This window comes from Rousettus aegyptiacus, unplaced genomic scaffold (assembly GCF_014176215.1).
Source record: "Rousettus aegyptiacus isolate mRouAeg1 unplaced genomic scaffold, mRouAeg1.p scaffold_m13_p_17, whole genome shotgun sequence".
NCBI classification, from domain to species: Eukaryota; Metazoa; Chordata; class Mammalia; order Chiroptera; family Pteropodidae; genus Rousettus; species Rousettus aegyptiacus.
In genome coordinates, this window is record NW_023416292.1 from 15,561,104 (window position 1) to 15,575,621 (window position 14,518).

At 37.8% G+C, this 14,518-nt stretch overlaps 1 protein-coding gene across 9 annotated transcripts in view; it reads right to left on the bottom strand.

The window, feature by feature from the left end:
• TDRD5 (tudor domain containing 5) overlaps positions 1 to 14,518 on the bottom strand; it is a 43,253-nt gene that overhangs the window by 11,313 nt on the left and 17,422 nt on the right. For all 9 annotated transcript variants that reach the window (XM_016141182.2, XM_016141181.2, XM_016141175.2 and 6 more), the window contains exons 8-14: positions 13,317 to 13,528; positions 11,724 to 11,944; positions 7,421 to 7,633; positions 6,836 to 6,902; positions 2,679 to 2,879; positions 2,029 to 2,187; positions 23 to 181 (exon numbers count right to left, since the gene is read on the bottom strand). In XM_016141182.2, coding sequence (XP_015996668.2) covers positions 23 to 181; positions 2,029 to 2,187; positions 2,679 to 2,879; positions 6,836 to 6,902; positions 7,421 to 7,633; positions 11,724 to 11,944; positions 13,317 to 13,528 — 1,232 coding nt within the window. The remainder of the gene's footprint in view (positions 1 to 22; positions 182 to 2,028; positions 2,188 to 2,678; positions 2,880 to 6,835; positions 6,903 to 7,420; positions 7,634 to 11,723; positions 11,945 to 13,316; positions 13,529 to 14,518) is intronic.

Here is a 14,518-nt window from a genome sequence, read left to right on the forward strand (position 1 = left end):
AAACTATCTTTCCTTCTCCTACCTCATTTTCTTCCTTCAGATCCTTTAGCTCTGGGATGAACCACTTTGGATCTTCACAGCTCTTATCTTGGGTTTTCAGAGAACTAAATTCGGAATCGTTTGATGGCTCCTCTGACTCAGATTTAATGTGAGTGAAAGTCTTTTCATCATTAATATCTTGCTAGTAAATATGAAAGTTAAATTAGTTTATTTCTTACACTAATGCTGTTTCCAAATCTACATGCCTATAATCTGGGGGGAATTTTTCACTGTGGTTCATACAAATGCTACATTATTTTCTAACTCTATCCATGACCCTATGTCTTCCCATCCTGATAAACCAGTTCAGGCCAACGAACATTCATTGAGCGTAATTATGAAATGTGTAAAGGGTGTAGCTCTGCAGATTTAGAGCAACAGGTCTCTGCTCTAAAACAACTCAAATATAGCAAGAAGATACACAATCAGATAATCACAGGACAACTGTCAATGTAGAGCTCTCACAGAGACAGGACCAAAATATGATCAGAGGAGGAGGATGTCTAAGACGATATAATGAAGGAGATAACATTAACTGTAAGGATGTTTCAAAAAGGAGTAGAAGTTACAGGGAACTAGGTGCATAAGAGGCTGGCGGGGGTGGGGAGGAGGGGTGTGTGCGTGCGTGTGCGTGTGTGTGTGTGTGTGTGTGTGTGTGGCATATGGGAGTCTTGATATGTTAAAATATAGGATGGGATAGGAGAATTTTACGCTTTATCTTTTTTGCAAAAAACATGCCCGTATTTCATTTTCAAGACTGAATTATGATTATTTTAAAAAATCAACAAAGTGATGATAGGATATTCCAAATATTTTAAAGGTTGAATTCGATTCACTATTTAAGAATCAGGAAATATAATTGTTCTAATCAAGTAATAAGGACTAAGAAAAATTCAGGCTTCAGAGGTCCTTATGAGCCAAACGAGCCCAATTAATTGTAAGGTAAACTAGAAATCTAAAATCCTTATATTGCTTTAAATATGTAGCAGTAAGCATTCATACATGTTTTTCAGAATAGATTAGTCTCCCAGTAATCAAAATGGCCTTTTTAAAATCTTTTCAAGTAATTAGTAAATGTCTACTAAAAAAAGAAAGATTAAAGCTATATTTAAAGTCAGCTATATAAACCATACTTAAAATATTTTCACATTTTATGCAAACAAAACAAAAAGCCTTATTGTGTCCAAAAAACTCTTTCCTGCCTCTCAAAATGAACACACCCTCCATTCTTAGCCTGGTACCTGCTGCCATGAAGGATGTAAGACTCAGAAGATGTGTTTATTTGTTCGTGTGTTGAAAAATCACTTAAGTTCTTACTGTGTGCTTCACTCTACTTATATCTAAAGTGTGAGTATGACAGCATCAACCTGGTAAAATGGTTGTGAAGACAAATGAGTTAGTAGTACAGGTGAGTGTTTCCAACAGTGCCTGCCTGCCGCACAGCACGGGTTCAGTACATGTTGCTACTACTGTGATTATATTCTTATTTTTACTATAACTACTGGAATAATAATAATAATAATTGTTGTTGTTGTTATTTTATTACTGTGGGTGGGAGTTGTCAAAAAGTTTATAGAGAAAGGGAAAACTGAGCACACTCGAAGAATCTGAGCAGTGTGGAGGGAAGACCGGCGTCTGGACGAGCGGGAGTGCGGCCGCAGCTGGACCAAGGCGGCGACGGAACTCAGCGCCCGGGAGAGTTTGTGCCGGAGGGAGCGTGACTGACACAGAGGCGCAAACAGCAAGTAATGAGACAAGGCAACTGCTCAGGGCCCTGTGTGGAGCTTCCCAAGATTCCCACGTTTGGAGAGCCTCAGTCTCCCCATCTATAAAATAAGGATAATTATCGTAACGATGTCACAGGGATTTTATGAAGATCAGATAATATATCATACTTAGAGTGCTATTTATAATGTTTGGCACATAGTAAGTAGTCGTAAAACGTTAACAATCATAAAAAGAATCATAATATTTGCCAATATCTCTTACCAGGGAATATAAATCGCTCTCTTTTGACTGCGGACTTATCTCTCGGTCTTCACTGAAGTAGTGCTGCTGAGAAGGGTAACCCAGTTCTGCCAGGACGATGTCCTCTGGCCCTGCACTGGACTTCGTGTATAAAGCTATAGGATTGAGTTCTCCAAAACCCTTGGATCAAAAAAAGGAGAAGGAAGGGTTTAATTACTCAGAGAAAGAATAAAAAAGCAGTTCATAATTTTCAAATGTTGTGGAAATGTATTATCTTTTAAATTTTACTAGTTAAAATTTCCCATCTTGTAAGTTTTTCCTAGTCACAAAAATTATTAACCTCAATGTTGATGGTGATGTAGACATCGCGGTCAATAATTACAAAATAAGAGACTGAGAGTGTTGTTCTTTTCTAAGAACACCTGAGAGAATTAAATACTTTGGGGTAATTCCTCAATCGTTTAAAATAAAAGCATTCACATTCTAAAGGACAATAGGCCAAATGTAGTTTTTTTGTAGTGGCCTGAAAATTAAGACGGTATTCTGCATTAAGAAGATAGGAATCTCGCAGATGTCTCAAAGACGAAAGAATAAATTGAATAACCTTCTGTATTAAATTCTCTTATACCCCAAAGTGCTGAGATAAAATAAAACACATCCAGACTGCTCACCTTAGAAGGGACATTTTCTCGGCATACAATAGCATGGCCCTCTGTTCTCAAGACATGATGGAAATAGATGTCTTCGTTTGAGGATGTATCACACAGAAAAATGTTAAGGATGCCATCTACATATTCATCTACCACCCCCACTAATGGCTTCAAACCGCACAACTTCTGGAACTGCAAAATAGCTCTTGATGTCCAATATTCCTGAAATATAATCAAGATATGAGATTCAGATGAAAAATTCCAAACATGAAATATAGCAACCAAAACCAAAAATAAATTCATGATGAACTAGAGCTTTTAGCAGAAAAATAATACCATAAAAATACTAGAACCATACATAAGAGGATATTTATGATTTGGGGATGAGAAAAGTCAAAATAAAGGGAAAATTATGAAAAATGTGATTACTGAAAAAATTTATTATTTATGTAGTGAAAACTTTAATTTTCAGAAATGGTTAGGGGTTTGGGGGCTAGGTGGAAAAGGTCAAGGGATTAAGAAGTACAAACAGATAGTTAAGTCACGGGGATGTGAAGTACAGCATAGAGAATACAGTCAATATTACTGATTGCCGGATGGGTAGTAGACTGATTGCGGGGATCACTTCATAAATTATATAAATGTCTAACCGCTATGTCATATTCCTGAAACTAATATAAAATCATATTGAATGTCAACTCTAATTGAAAAATAAAAATAAAAATAAAAGAAATGGTTGAGTTCGATTACTGGAACCCTCCCACATAAATAAATAAAATTCTGGATAAAATATTTTCAAAGTGTATCCAAAAAGCATCAAAGAACTGATAAGAGTATAATTAATTATCAAGCTAAAATTAAAGGGAAAGCGGGAACAATTTTTGCCTTAAAGGATCTGCTAATCCGGACGAATTTGAACTTTGGTCAAAGGGAAGAGAAATCAAAACCAGTATGTGCCCGTGGTAGGGAGGAGAGAAGAGAACTCTCCTTCACTATGCTGAGTCCCTGTGGGGGTATGCGTTCAGGACAAGGGGGGAAAGAAAGAAACTAGCTTTCCTATGGACTTGCAGCTCCATTTTCACACCATATTTCCTAGAGTAATCACTGAAATAATGGAGTGTTAATTAGTAAAATGATTTCAAAAAGCTCTTCAAAATAAGGCATGCAAGGTGAAAAAGGAAAGAGTAGGTAAGCCAGCGATTTTTCACTCGTTCTGGAACTCAACCATTCTGTGGCTCGCTCTTCAAGCTTTTTCCCCTAACTTTGAGCCGTTCGGCCAGTCCCAAACAATTTTCGCTAACTCTTCCAACCATTGAGCTTGTAGTCACTGGGGAGTGACTTCAGGAAAAGGCTGAAAAACTCATCATCTTACCTACCATAGTTTGACTTCCAAGGGTAGGTTTCTGCCTTTCTGCCTCCTTTGGATTTTATCTATGGGAGTTGGCACCAAACTACTCTGTTGTTACTCTGCATTACCAAATGCATTAACCATTTTTGAAACCGTAAGAAAAGACAGAAATAAAGTGAGATACATTCATACAGTTAAAAACATGACTGAGTACCTACCTACCCTGCACCGAGCATTGATCTTGGTGCGGGAGTAGAGCAGTAAACAAAACAATGTCCCTGATCTCAAGACCTTACACTTTCGTATGTGAACAAATAATTAAGATAATACCAGATGGTGTTATGAAGATGCAACAGAGTGAGGATGAATGACTAAAGCGGAATGGCGCACGTTAAATCGGCTGGTCAAGTAAGTTTTTCTTGGGCAAATACCATTTGGGCTTAAAACTGAATGACGGAGGAGGAGTGACCCATGAGAATCTTTTGCATAAACTATTGCAGAGATCAGACTGGGCAACAGCTCTAAGACCAGAAGCAGTTTAGGAAGGAAGGAAGAAAACAAAACAAAGAGAACCAATAATGGAAGCGATCTAGCTGATAAGAGAGTAATGAACATTGGCTACAAGTGGTCAAAAATTCAGCCCTGAACCTCCCGATGGAAGCAGTGAGAAAGAAACCTGGTCAGGGCTAAAGTGCACCCGAGAAAACAATCCTGAATACTGACTTGAACAGAAACACACCCTGCATATGTTATTTCTAATAATTCAAGAATCAGAGGCAGATTGAATGACTGACAACAAAGGGATAAACAGGCTATAATGAACATTCACCTAACAGATCACTATGACTCTAGCAAAATTGAGACGTAGAACATAAATATGTTTATGCTACAACGCCGAGTGAAAAAGCGAGATATGAAATAGGATCGCTATTTTATGTAAACCCTCAAAACCCTTACTCCCAACCAATAAACTAAACTGAAAAAAACACACACCAAATTTCTAAATTTTATGTGTTTGAGTGGTAGAATTATAAGTAATGTTTTTTATTTCTTCTTTACTGTTTTTTTTTTAGATTAAAAAAAATTGTAAGGAAAAAATCCATGTATATATAAGCAGCTGCAAAGTTATTTAAGTCAGACAAATATGGTATAATAAGTGTATAGCATTAAGTGTTCTGATGGGAAAACATAAAATTAGGTGCATAAATAAAACTCCATAAACAAACACAACTAAATGGATGAAAAGGCCTCCTGTTTCATCCGACTCCAATCATCTCCCACTGGAGAATGCTTTAAAAGACACTTATTGACCGTGGCGGCTCCCTACATATATATACCCTTTGGTTGCTCCCCAGCATCTAAAGGACAACGTCCAGGTTCCTGAACACAGATATGGATCTCTTAGGTTCCTACCTATTTCTTTAATTTTTAATTTTTCAATGACAGTTAACATGTAATATCATATTAGTTTCAAGTGTCCAACATAGTGGTTGGAAATTTATATAACTTACGATGTGATCACCGCGATAAATCTAGTACCCAACAGACACTACACAGTTATTACAATATTATTGACTATATTTCTTATGCTATACTTTACTTCCCCATGACTATTTTGTAACCACCAATTTGTACTTCTTAATCCCTTCCCCTTTTTCACCCACCTCTCTTACCCCCTCCCATCTGGCAACCATCAGGATGTTCTCTGTATCTGAGTTTTCATTTTGTTTGTTCGTTAATTTTGTTCTTTAGATTCCACTTGTAAGTGAAATCATATGGCATTTGTCTTTCTCTGTCTGACTTACTCCACTTAGCACAATACCCTCTAGGTCCATCCATGCTGTTGCAGATGATAAGATTTCATTCTTTTTTATGGCTGAGTAATATTCCATTGTGTGTGTGTGTGTGTGTGTGTGTGTGTGTGTGTGTGTGTGTGTGTGTGTACCACCTCTTTTTTTTATCCATTCGACACTGGATGCACACCCAGTATGTCTCCATATCTTGGCTATTATAAATAATGCTGCAATGAACATGTAGATGCACATGTCTCTTCAAAGCAGTGTTCTGGATTTCTTCAGATAAATATCCAGAAGTGGGATTAGTGGGTCCTTCTTCATCTCTTGTTATCACTTTTGTTTTAAAGTCTCTTTTGTCTGATATAGGTATTGCTACACCAGCATTTTATTTATTTCCATTTTCATGAAATATCTCTTTTTCCATCCCTTTGAGTCTGTGTGTCTTTTGATCTGAAGTGAGTATTTTGTAGGCAGCATATATAAGGGTCTTATTTTCTTATCCATTCAGCCACCCCATGTCTTTGATTGGAGCATTTAACCCATTTGCATTTAAAGTAACTGTTGATAGACATATAGTTATAGCCATTTTATTTCCTGTCTATCTCTCTGACATATTTTGCCACTCACCAACTCCAGCACATCCTATATTATGTAGCCCAACAGAACCACTTGAAATTTCTCAAATTTGAGATGCTTTATGCTTCTCTCACTTTACCTGGAATCTTTTTTGTCTAGTTAAAAGTCCTAATCTTCCTTCAAAATCCCACTCAAATGCCACCTCTTTGATGGGGCCTTCCCTGATTACCTTGAACAGAGATAAACACTCTTCCATTTGTAACTCAACCACACACTGTAAAACTCTCTATAGCAAACATGACACAGCACGATTATTTCTGTCTGCATGTCTGTCTTCCACACTATCTACCATGGTTTCTTTGAGGGCTCATTCCATATTTCATTTTTGCATCTTGAGAACCTAGAACTGTTCTTGGCATCAAATATTTGATGATTAGGTGGAAAACAAGCAAACATACCTCTACCGGTCTCATCCAAGCCAAAGAACAAGGGATAGCCTGAGCCGGAAGCTTTGTGTAGCAGCACCTGCAACAGAGTAGCCAATACATAAATATTCAATCATATTTTTAACTGCATGCTATGGAATTTCTAATCCATTTCTTGATTTTAGCTCTTCACAATATTTCAGAGTGTTCTATTCATGTTTTAAATTAATGTCTCACACTTAAATCTAAGAAATAAAATTGTAAAATATAGTATTTTTGAAAACCATGCAATCGAAATATAGAAATAGTTTAAGCTTCGGGCTATATGAATGCAACTCTTAGCACGACCCAAAGAAACATTTTTCTTAATAAGAGACTGAAATTTAGTCTCATAGCCCATTCAGATTCACAGTCACGTGAAAGAAGACACAACAGATTATAGTCCAGCTGTGAAACCAAATGACTGTTTGCCAAGTCTGCACAAAGAAGAAAGAGGGATGGAAAGGAGGGGGGGATAGAGGGAGGAAGGCGAGAGAAAAGAAGAGCGATCCCAACCCCGCAGAGCTTCAGCGGTATGATCCGAAACTTAAGCTGTGCTTATTAAATTTGTCAACTCACTTGAGGAACCTCAGAGAGGACTTCTGAACGGTGCCAATATTTCCAAAGTCCGGGTAGAACACTTCAACTTCCTGTTTCCCAAGGACTCGGTGGATAATGACCCGATACCACCACTTATCCTCAGAAATCCTGACACAACAGAGATGTCCCGGTTGGATGAAATAGTCCGGCATGGCGTATCGATCAGAAACCAGTTGATTAGAATAACAGCGCCTGTGGAATTCCATAATATGGAGACCCATAGTAGATGAAAAATTAAAGATCATTTTATCGATGTATTAAGAGCAGGAAAGTCTTGGCAAAAAGCAAAGAAAAAAACGTCCTCACTTTTTCTGATTTGTTAATGCTTATTAATGCCAATCAATTTTCCTTTGTCTTATCCAAATCCCTTCTCCTCAGAAAGAGATAGAGGTTTATACACTTATTTATCTCATATTCTCTGCTGAACAGAACGTAATCAAACTTCACTCCCCACGGCTTCCTGAAAGAACATTTTAAAGATCTCAACGGCCTGTGAATTCGCAAATCCCAAAGCCTTTCTCCTTGGCTTTCCGTATACCTGCTCTCTCTGCAGCATGACCCTACTGCTGCCCTCTTTCGAACTCTATCCTCCTTAGACACTCCTTTCTCCTGCTACTTTCTTGTTGATAATTATTCCTTTAATGGGTCTGTAACTGCCTTAACAGTATGGGTTCTCTGGGGGCCTTATCTTTAGTACGTATAACATACTCAAAGCTCAGGCTTTGGAACCTGTAACCTGGGTTCAAATCCTGACTCCGTCATTTGCTAGCTGCGTGACTTTATCTTTCTGAACTTCAGCTTACTTGCTGAGGATGGGGATGGGGATAATAAAGCCCTAGTTACAGCATGTGAATGTTTAGCACAGAGTCCAAATTTAATAAGCACTCTAATATTAACTATGTATTATCCTCGCCATATACCATTTTCATGTCTTCATCACTGCGGATAAACTGACAATTCTCTGTCTCTACCTTTAGATCCTGCATCCCTTCTGCACTTTAAAACTTTATTTTCAAATGTACGGAAAAGATGCTAGTTGTCCCTCAATTTCCAATCTCCTCTCTTTTTCTCTGCAGTAACAGAATCCCAAAGTTTAACTAAGTATATGGTCATTCAGATTTCCCATGCTCCCTTGCATCTAATGTATCTATGTGAATAGTAATTTCTGGCCAATCAAATGTGAAAAAAGGTAAAGTATGCATGATTAAGATGGTAAATGTATGCATATTTGACCATATATTTTTTAAAAAGGTAAAGTGTGAATATTCTACCTCGTGTCTTTCAAAGAAAAGGGGATGCCTCCAAGCATCCCCTTTCTCCCCCACCCGCTGGCTGGAATGAGGACCCAGAGAATGTGGGTGGTGGGCTACATTCCAGACCATGTGCATGGGCAGCAAGATGAAAACACTTGTGTTTCCTAACACCATAAAGCAACCCTATCTGCCTGCTTTGCTTATCAAGGGAAGAAGAAATAAACTTTTACCTTTATGCTACTATAGCTAAGTTATGTCTTTGTAACAGAGGCTAAACCTAATCTTAATATTGTCCATTTGACACTGCCAATCCACTCTGTCATGGTCACCTTAGGTGCACGATGTGCAAGCTTCCTACTCGTAACCCCAACTCGAACCTCTGAAGTCAGCACAGTTTTCACAGTCTCCCTTTCTCCCGTACCCTTCTCAACCCCGTTCTCGTCACCAAGACCCGACAATTATACTTTCCTAACTTCTCTCCCATTTCTCTCTTCCCTTCCTCTCTCACTCGCTCTCTCACCAAGACTAACCTATTAATGGGTCTTGTCCCGTTCACTCCATCTAGCTTCTATACTGCGACTAGAGTTATCCTTCTAGAGGACAAACCTGTTAATGTTCCTCCTTAAAACCTTCAGAGGTTCCTCCTGTCAACAAAACAAGTCGAAATCCTTTGCGATGGTGTTCACACTCTAGCTTTTCCCTAGACTTCCAGTTTCGCCTCTAGTCACTGCCCCCCCCCAATATTACCCAGGGGTGACTGCACTTCCCTATTTGTTGTTCCCAGAGCACACCACTCAGTCCTCCGTTAACGCTGGCCTCTGGTGCCAGTGACTGGACCCGAACACAGCCATTCACACCTCCTTGACTGGTAGATTGTTACCTGTGTTTGAGGCTTAGCTCAAGTATCTCCCGCGTGAAGCATTTCTTCACCTTGCCCAGGCAGAACTACTTCCTCACACGATATCCCACTTAACCCTTGTCTTTCTAGACAATTGTAGTGTTCGCAAAGGCAAAGACCGTATCTGTCTTCTTGTATTGTCAGTGCCTCGACATCCCAACACCAAGCAACAGCAGATTTAGTACTAATAACAATAGCAGCCAACATTTGAGCTAGACCCTATGCTAAGGACTTTAAGGTTCACAACTCCGTGATCTAGGTACTATTATCATCCCCATTCCAGAGGTGAGAAGTAAAGTAACTTCAAGGTCAGAGCCAGTAAGTTTAAAACATGAACGAAATCTTACAGGCATACTGAAATGGAATACATGATAATATTTTCACTAAGTGATTATTTATGACTTACAATAGACCAAGTGTTCTTAGGTGGAGGATGAGTAAAAAATGTGGTAAAATTAGAAAAAAAAAACATGAAATGGTTTTAAAGGGATACAAAATAAATAAAAGTATTCTTCTATGTGACAGCAGTGTAAAAATCAGACATTTTTGAATAAATCTAAAATGATTAAAAATGAACACATTTTACATGGTGTTCAATAACAAAGGGCATCGTTTTGCAGGAGAGAAAAGAGATCGTTTAGAGCAGTAGCTATCCAAGCACAGTTCACGAACCCCTGGGACCCTGAAGCTCTTTCAAGAAGACCATAAGATCAAAACTATTTCAATATTTTAGTGTCATGAAAATAGTTATTTGCCCTTTTCACGGTGCCAACATTCGCACTGATGCTGTGAAGCGAGGCCGGGTAAACTCGAGGTGCCTTAGCTATATCGAGGCTGGGGCGCCAAACTTTACCAGCAGTCATGTATTTGTCACTGTCATACAGTCGCACGTTAAAGAAAAGGAAAGGCCAATTTCACTTCACGTCCTTGGTAAAGCAACAAACATTAAGTTGATTATGTCTCAACCACGGAGGGACCGACCGTCTTTTCAATATGCTCTGTGACGAAGGCGGAAGTACGTGTAAAACACTTTCCAAGTCAAAGGAAGCACTTGTGCACCTGAGTTATGAATGAACTAGTTGCCTTTTTTGTAGAACGTTCCTTTTACTTGGAAGGTAAACTAGACACTATTTTCGTGGAACACCATTTTTGCTTGAAAGGACCTTGAAAGGAGCCTGTCACTGCAAGGAAAACAATGACGGCACCTGTCGTCAATGATAAGATTCAAAGCTTTCAAGTGAAAATTAAAATTTTGGAAATGTTCGACCTACCACCATGAGCTTAACAACTTCCTAACACTTTTCTGATGAGATCAGTGTAATATTGTGATTTTTTTTTATGTGATAAAATCGTGTCAACATTTGGAAGATCTACATAATTCAGTGAAATAGTATTTTCCAAATGACCAATGCACGATGTTTTAAAACCCCAGAGAGGGTGAAAGGGGCTAGTTTCATTGAGTCCACACTTATAAGGGCCCTATACTTGCTTTAATGCTCTGCTTTGCTATCTTGAAATTCTTCATTTTTAAACAAGGAGCCTTGCATAATTTGGCACTGGAGCCTGCAACTACACAGCCAGCCCTGGCTACATTCAAAGTGCAAAGGCAGACCACAGGATGTTAACATAGCAGAGTATAGGAAGTTCAAATTCCACCTTTCAACTAATCCTCAAAAAACTACTCCCTGTCAAGTTTTGGTATACTATCAAAGGCTATTAAAATGCTCCTTTTCTCAACTGTGTATCTGGGTAAAACCACATATATTCATTTACTTCAATCAAAACAACATATCTCAAGAGAGTAAAGACAGTAGATATTAAAATCCAATTTTCTTCTATTAAGCCAGATATTAGAAATCTGTAAAAAGGTAAAACAATTCCACTCTTCTAATTTCCAGGAAATAGTGATTTTTCATAAAAACGTTGTTTACATTTATATAGATAGAGTGACCATTTTTTAACAAAAGGTATTTTTAAAGTTTTGCAGTTTTAATTTCTATATGATAAATACCAACGAACAAAAATTCTCTTGGATCCTTGATTTTTAAGAATCCTGAGGCCAAAATGTTTGAGAACTGCTGATCTAAAAATGAGAGACGTGAAAAATACATTAAAAACCACAGCCTCTTACCGCATTTCAATCATCATATCTTCAAGTAACTCTGAAGAATCCCTGCTGTAGATTCGGATGTAGAACTGACTAGGAGAGATTATATACTCCACGAAGACCCCCACGAGGGTACTGGTGTCCAACGGTGGCAGTCTGCACAGTTTCTTGTCCCGCACAGCATCTGGCGGGATGTCATGATTTGCCATTGCCAGGTTGAGCTGTGATTTGTCAATTTCGACTTGCTGCAAGTTAAAAAAAAGAAAGAAAGAAACGACTAAAAATCTTTGGGTGACATTTCAAACTCTATGACAGCATTTCTCAAAGTATATTTCACGAGTTACCTTTATCAGAATCACCTGAGAAATTATAAAAATGAAGACTTTTAGGCTTTAACCCAGACTTACTAATTCAGAATACCTGGAAGGGGGGCCCAAAATTATGCATTTAAAAAATTTGCTAGGTGATCCTACTTACGTTATTTTTATTTGCTTACATTAAATTTATTGGGGTGCTACTGGTTAATAAAACTCTACAGGTTTCAAGTGTACAATTCAATAATACAGCATATGTGTATTGCGTTGTGTGTTCACCACCCAAAGTGAAATGTCCTTCTATCACCATGTATTTGACCCCCTTTACCATTCTCTACTACCCCCGCCCTCCCTCTGGTGACCACTACACTATCCACGTCCATGAGTCTGTCTGTCTTGCTCATTTGTTGCTTTCAGTTTTATATCCCACATGAGTGAAAACCATATGGATCCTTAATCACATTAAAATATGAAAACTACTGCCTTGTTATATTAGGTAAGATTTTAAAGTGTGTTACAACTGCCCTATACAAAATTAAAAACATGGTACTTCAAATATTCAGGCTGAGCTAACAGAGTTACCAACAAGGTAACTTGAAAGAATGAATTAAACTTCAGATTTGTCTTCCAATCAAAAAAAGTAGGGTTTGTCAAACACTCTCATCCTAAAACACATTATTTTCCTTTAGACCTTCTTCCTATTGTCCTTTAGAAAATCTAGCAGGCTCTCCTAACAAAACGTTTTCCTTCCACGAAAGAAGCAGGTACAGACAGTAGAAGGGAAGAAGAGTAAGCAATTAAGTCCTTCAAAACAACAAAAGAAATAATAGAAGATGAGAAGACAAAAAGGGAGAATTGTGTGTGAAGATGTAATGAAGGAGAAAAATTAAAAATGCCTTTTATTAGGATAGGCGCGGGGGCAATTTACAGCAACTGTTGAGACATGCAGCAGAAACAAGGATCCTCAACTCTTCCTAAAGCCCTCCAGGGTTGTCGAGCCTACGTTCTCGAAAACCTTGACAGAGGATCTGCGATGTCATCCTGAGAGACCTGTCAAATCTTTAAAGTCGTCTCAAAACTTTAAAATGAGACTCGAAGGAAAGCTAGTTATATAAAAGGCTGGAAACCAGAATAAATGCTGCATAAGGTGACTACAGATGAAAGCTCTGGTCTCTTCCAAGAAATCATAAATCTAGAAATAAGAATTTTGGTTTAAAGAAGCCCAATTTGGGTTTAAATAACCATCCAGTTACTTTCCAATAATGCTGACTCTCCAGCGCCCAAGTCTTTAAATCTTACTCACCAGCTGCAAAGGCTTCACCACCAGATTCGGTTTCTTGTAAATCCTCTGCTCTGGGTCTTTACGGTTTTTAAAACAGTAATCCCACGTCGTCTCTGTGATAGCAGCGGCAGTAGACAGTGAATTTCTGGGGGGACTGGAGACACAAGTCTTGGCTTCTATTTTTTTATCTGATTGAACTAAACACGAATGTCTGACCGATGAAACAGCTCCATCTGTAATGACCAACAGAGTAGCCTGAGTATATCTATTAAAGAATTTGTCTGACGGTGACTAAGCACATTCTATGTGCCAGGCACTGGACAATGATAAATAAGAGAGATGAACCTGTATTTGCAGACTTTTCAGTATGGAGACATATAAGAAAGGTTCTAGGTGGGAACAAATCTTATGTTGTAGGGGAGAGGGGTAAGTGATAAGCCTTCTTAAATTTTGGTGAAAGGTTTTATTTTTCAACATTCTGATTTCAATTATGTCTTGTTCAATTTTCGCAGTGAACATTCATTGTTACTTAATGTACCATGTATGAAGTCCATAATAAGATACCTGAATTTTTAGGGGATTCCCAAATCGATCATACATTTTGTTCAACTTTACTTGTGTATGATGATTACAAGAGCATTAAACCGACCCCAGGTACATCGAAAGCCACAGTGATTCCTAAAAAATAAACTAGTAAGTGCACAAAGATGTGGGTACAAGAATTTTCATCACTGTAATTTTTCATAATGACAAAAAATGGATAAAATCTAAATGTCCATTGATTCGCTGAATGAATTATAATATAGTTACATAAAAAAATTACGTGTAGTTAAAAGGATGAAATAAACCTGTATATGCTGATACGGAAAAACATCCACAATGTATCAAGTGTAAAAAGCAAGGACTTACAAAATATTTATATAATACCGTTTTGTGTAAGAAAATTTTACATATGATATGTAACTATATTATACAGAAGAGGTCCTGAAACAAATCCACGAAAATTACCACCAGTTACCACATCTGCATTGTTGGAACTTTTTAAATAAGCAAATATTATTTCTGCGATTTTTAAAAAATCTAGCTATGCTTACATATACATTGAAAAAAGTCTGGAAGGCTATATAAAAATTCTAACATCACTTTTTGGGAGGTAAAATGATGGAAAATGTAGAATTTCAACACTATTCAGCTGTACTGTTTGAATTTTTTACGGTGAACAT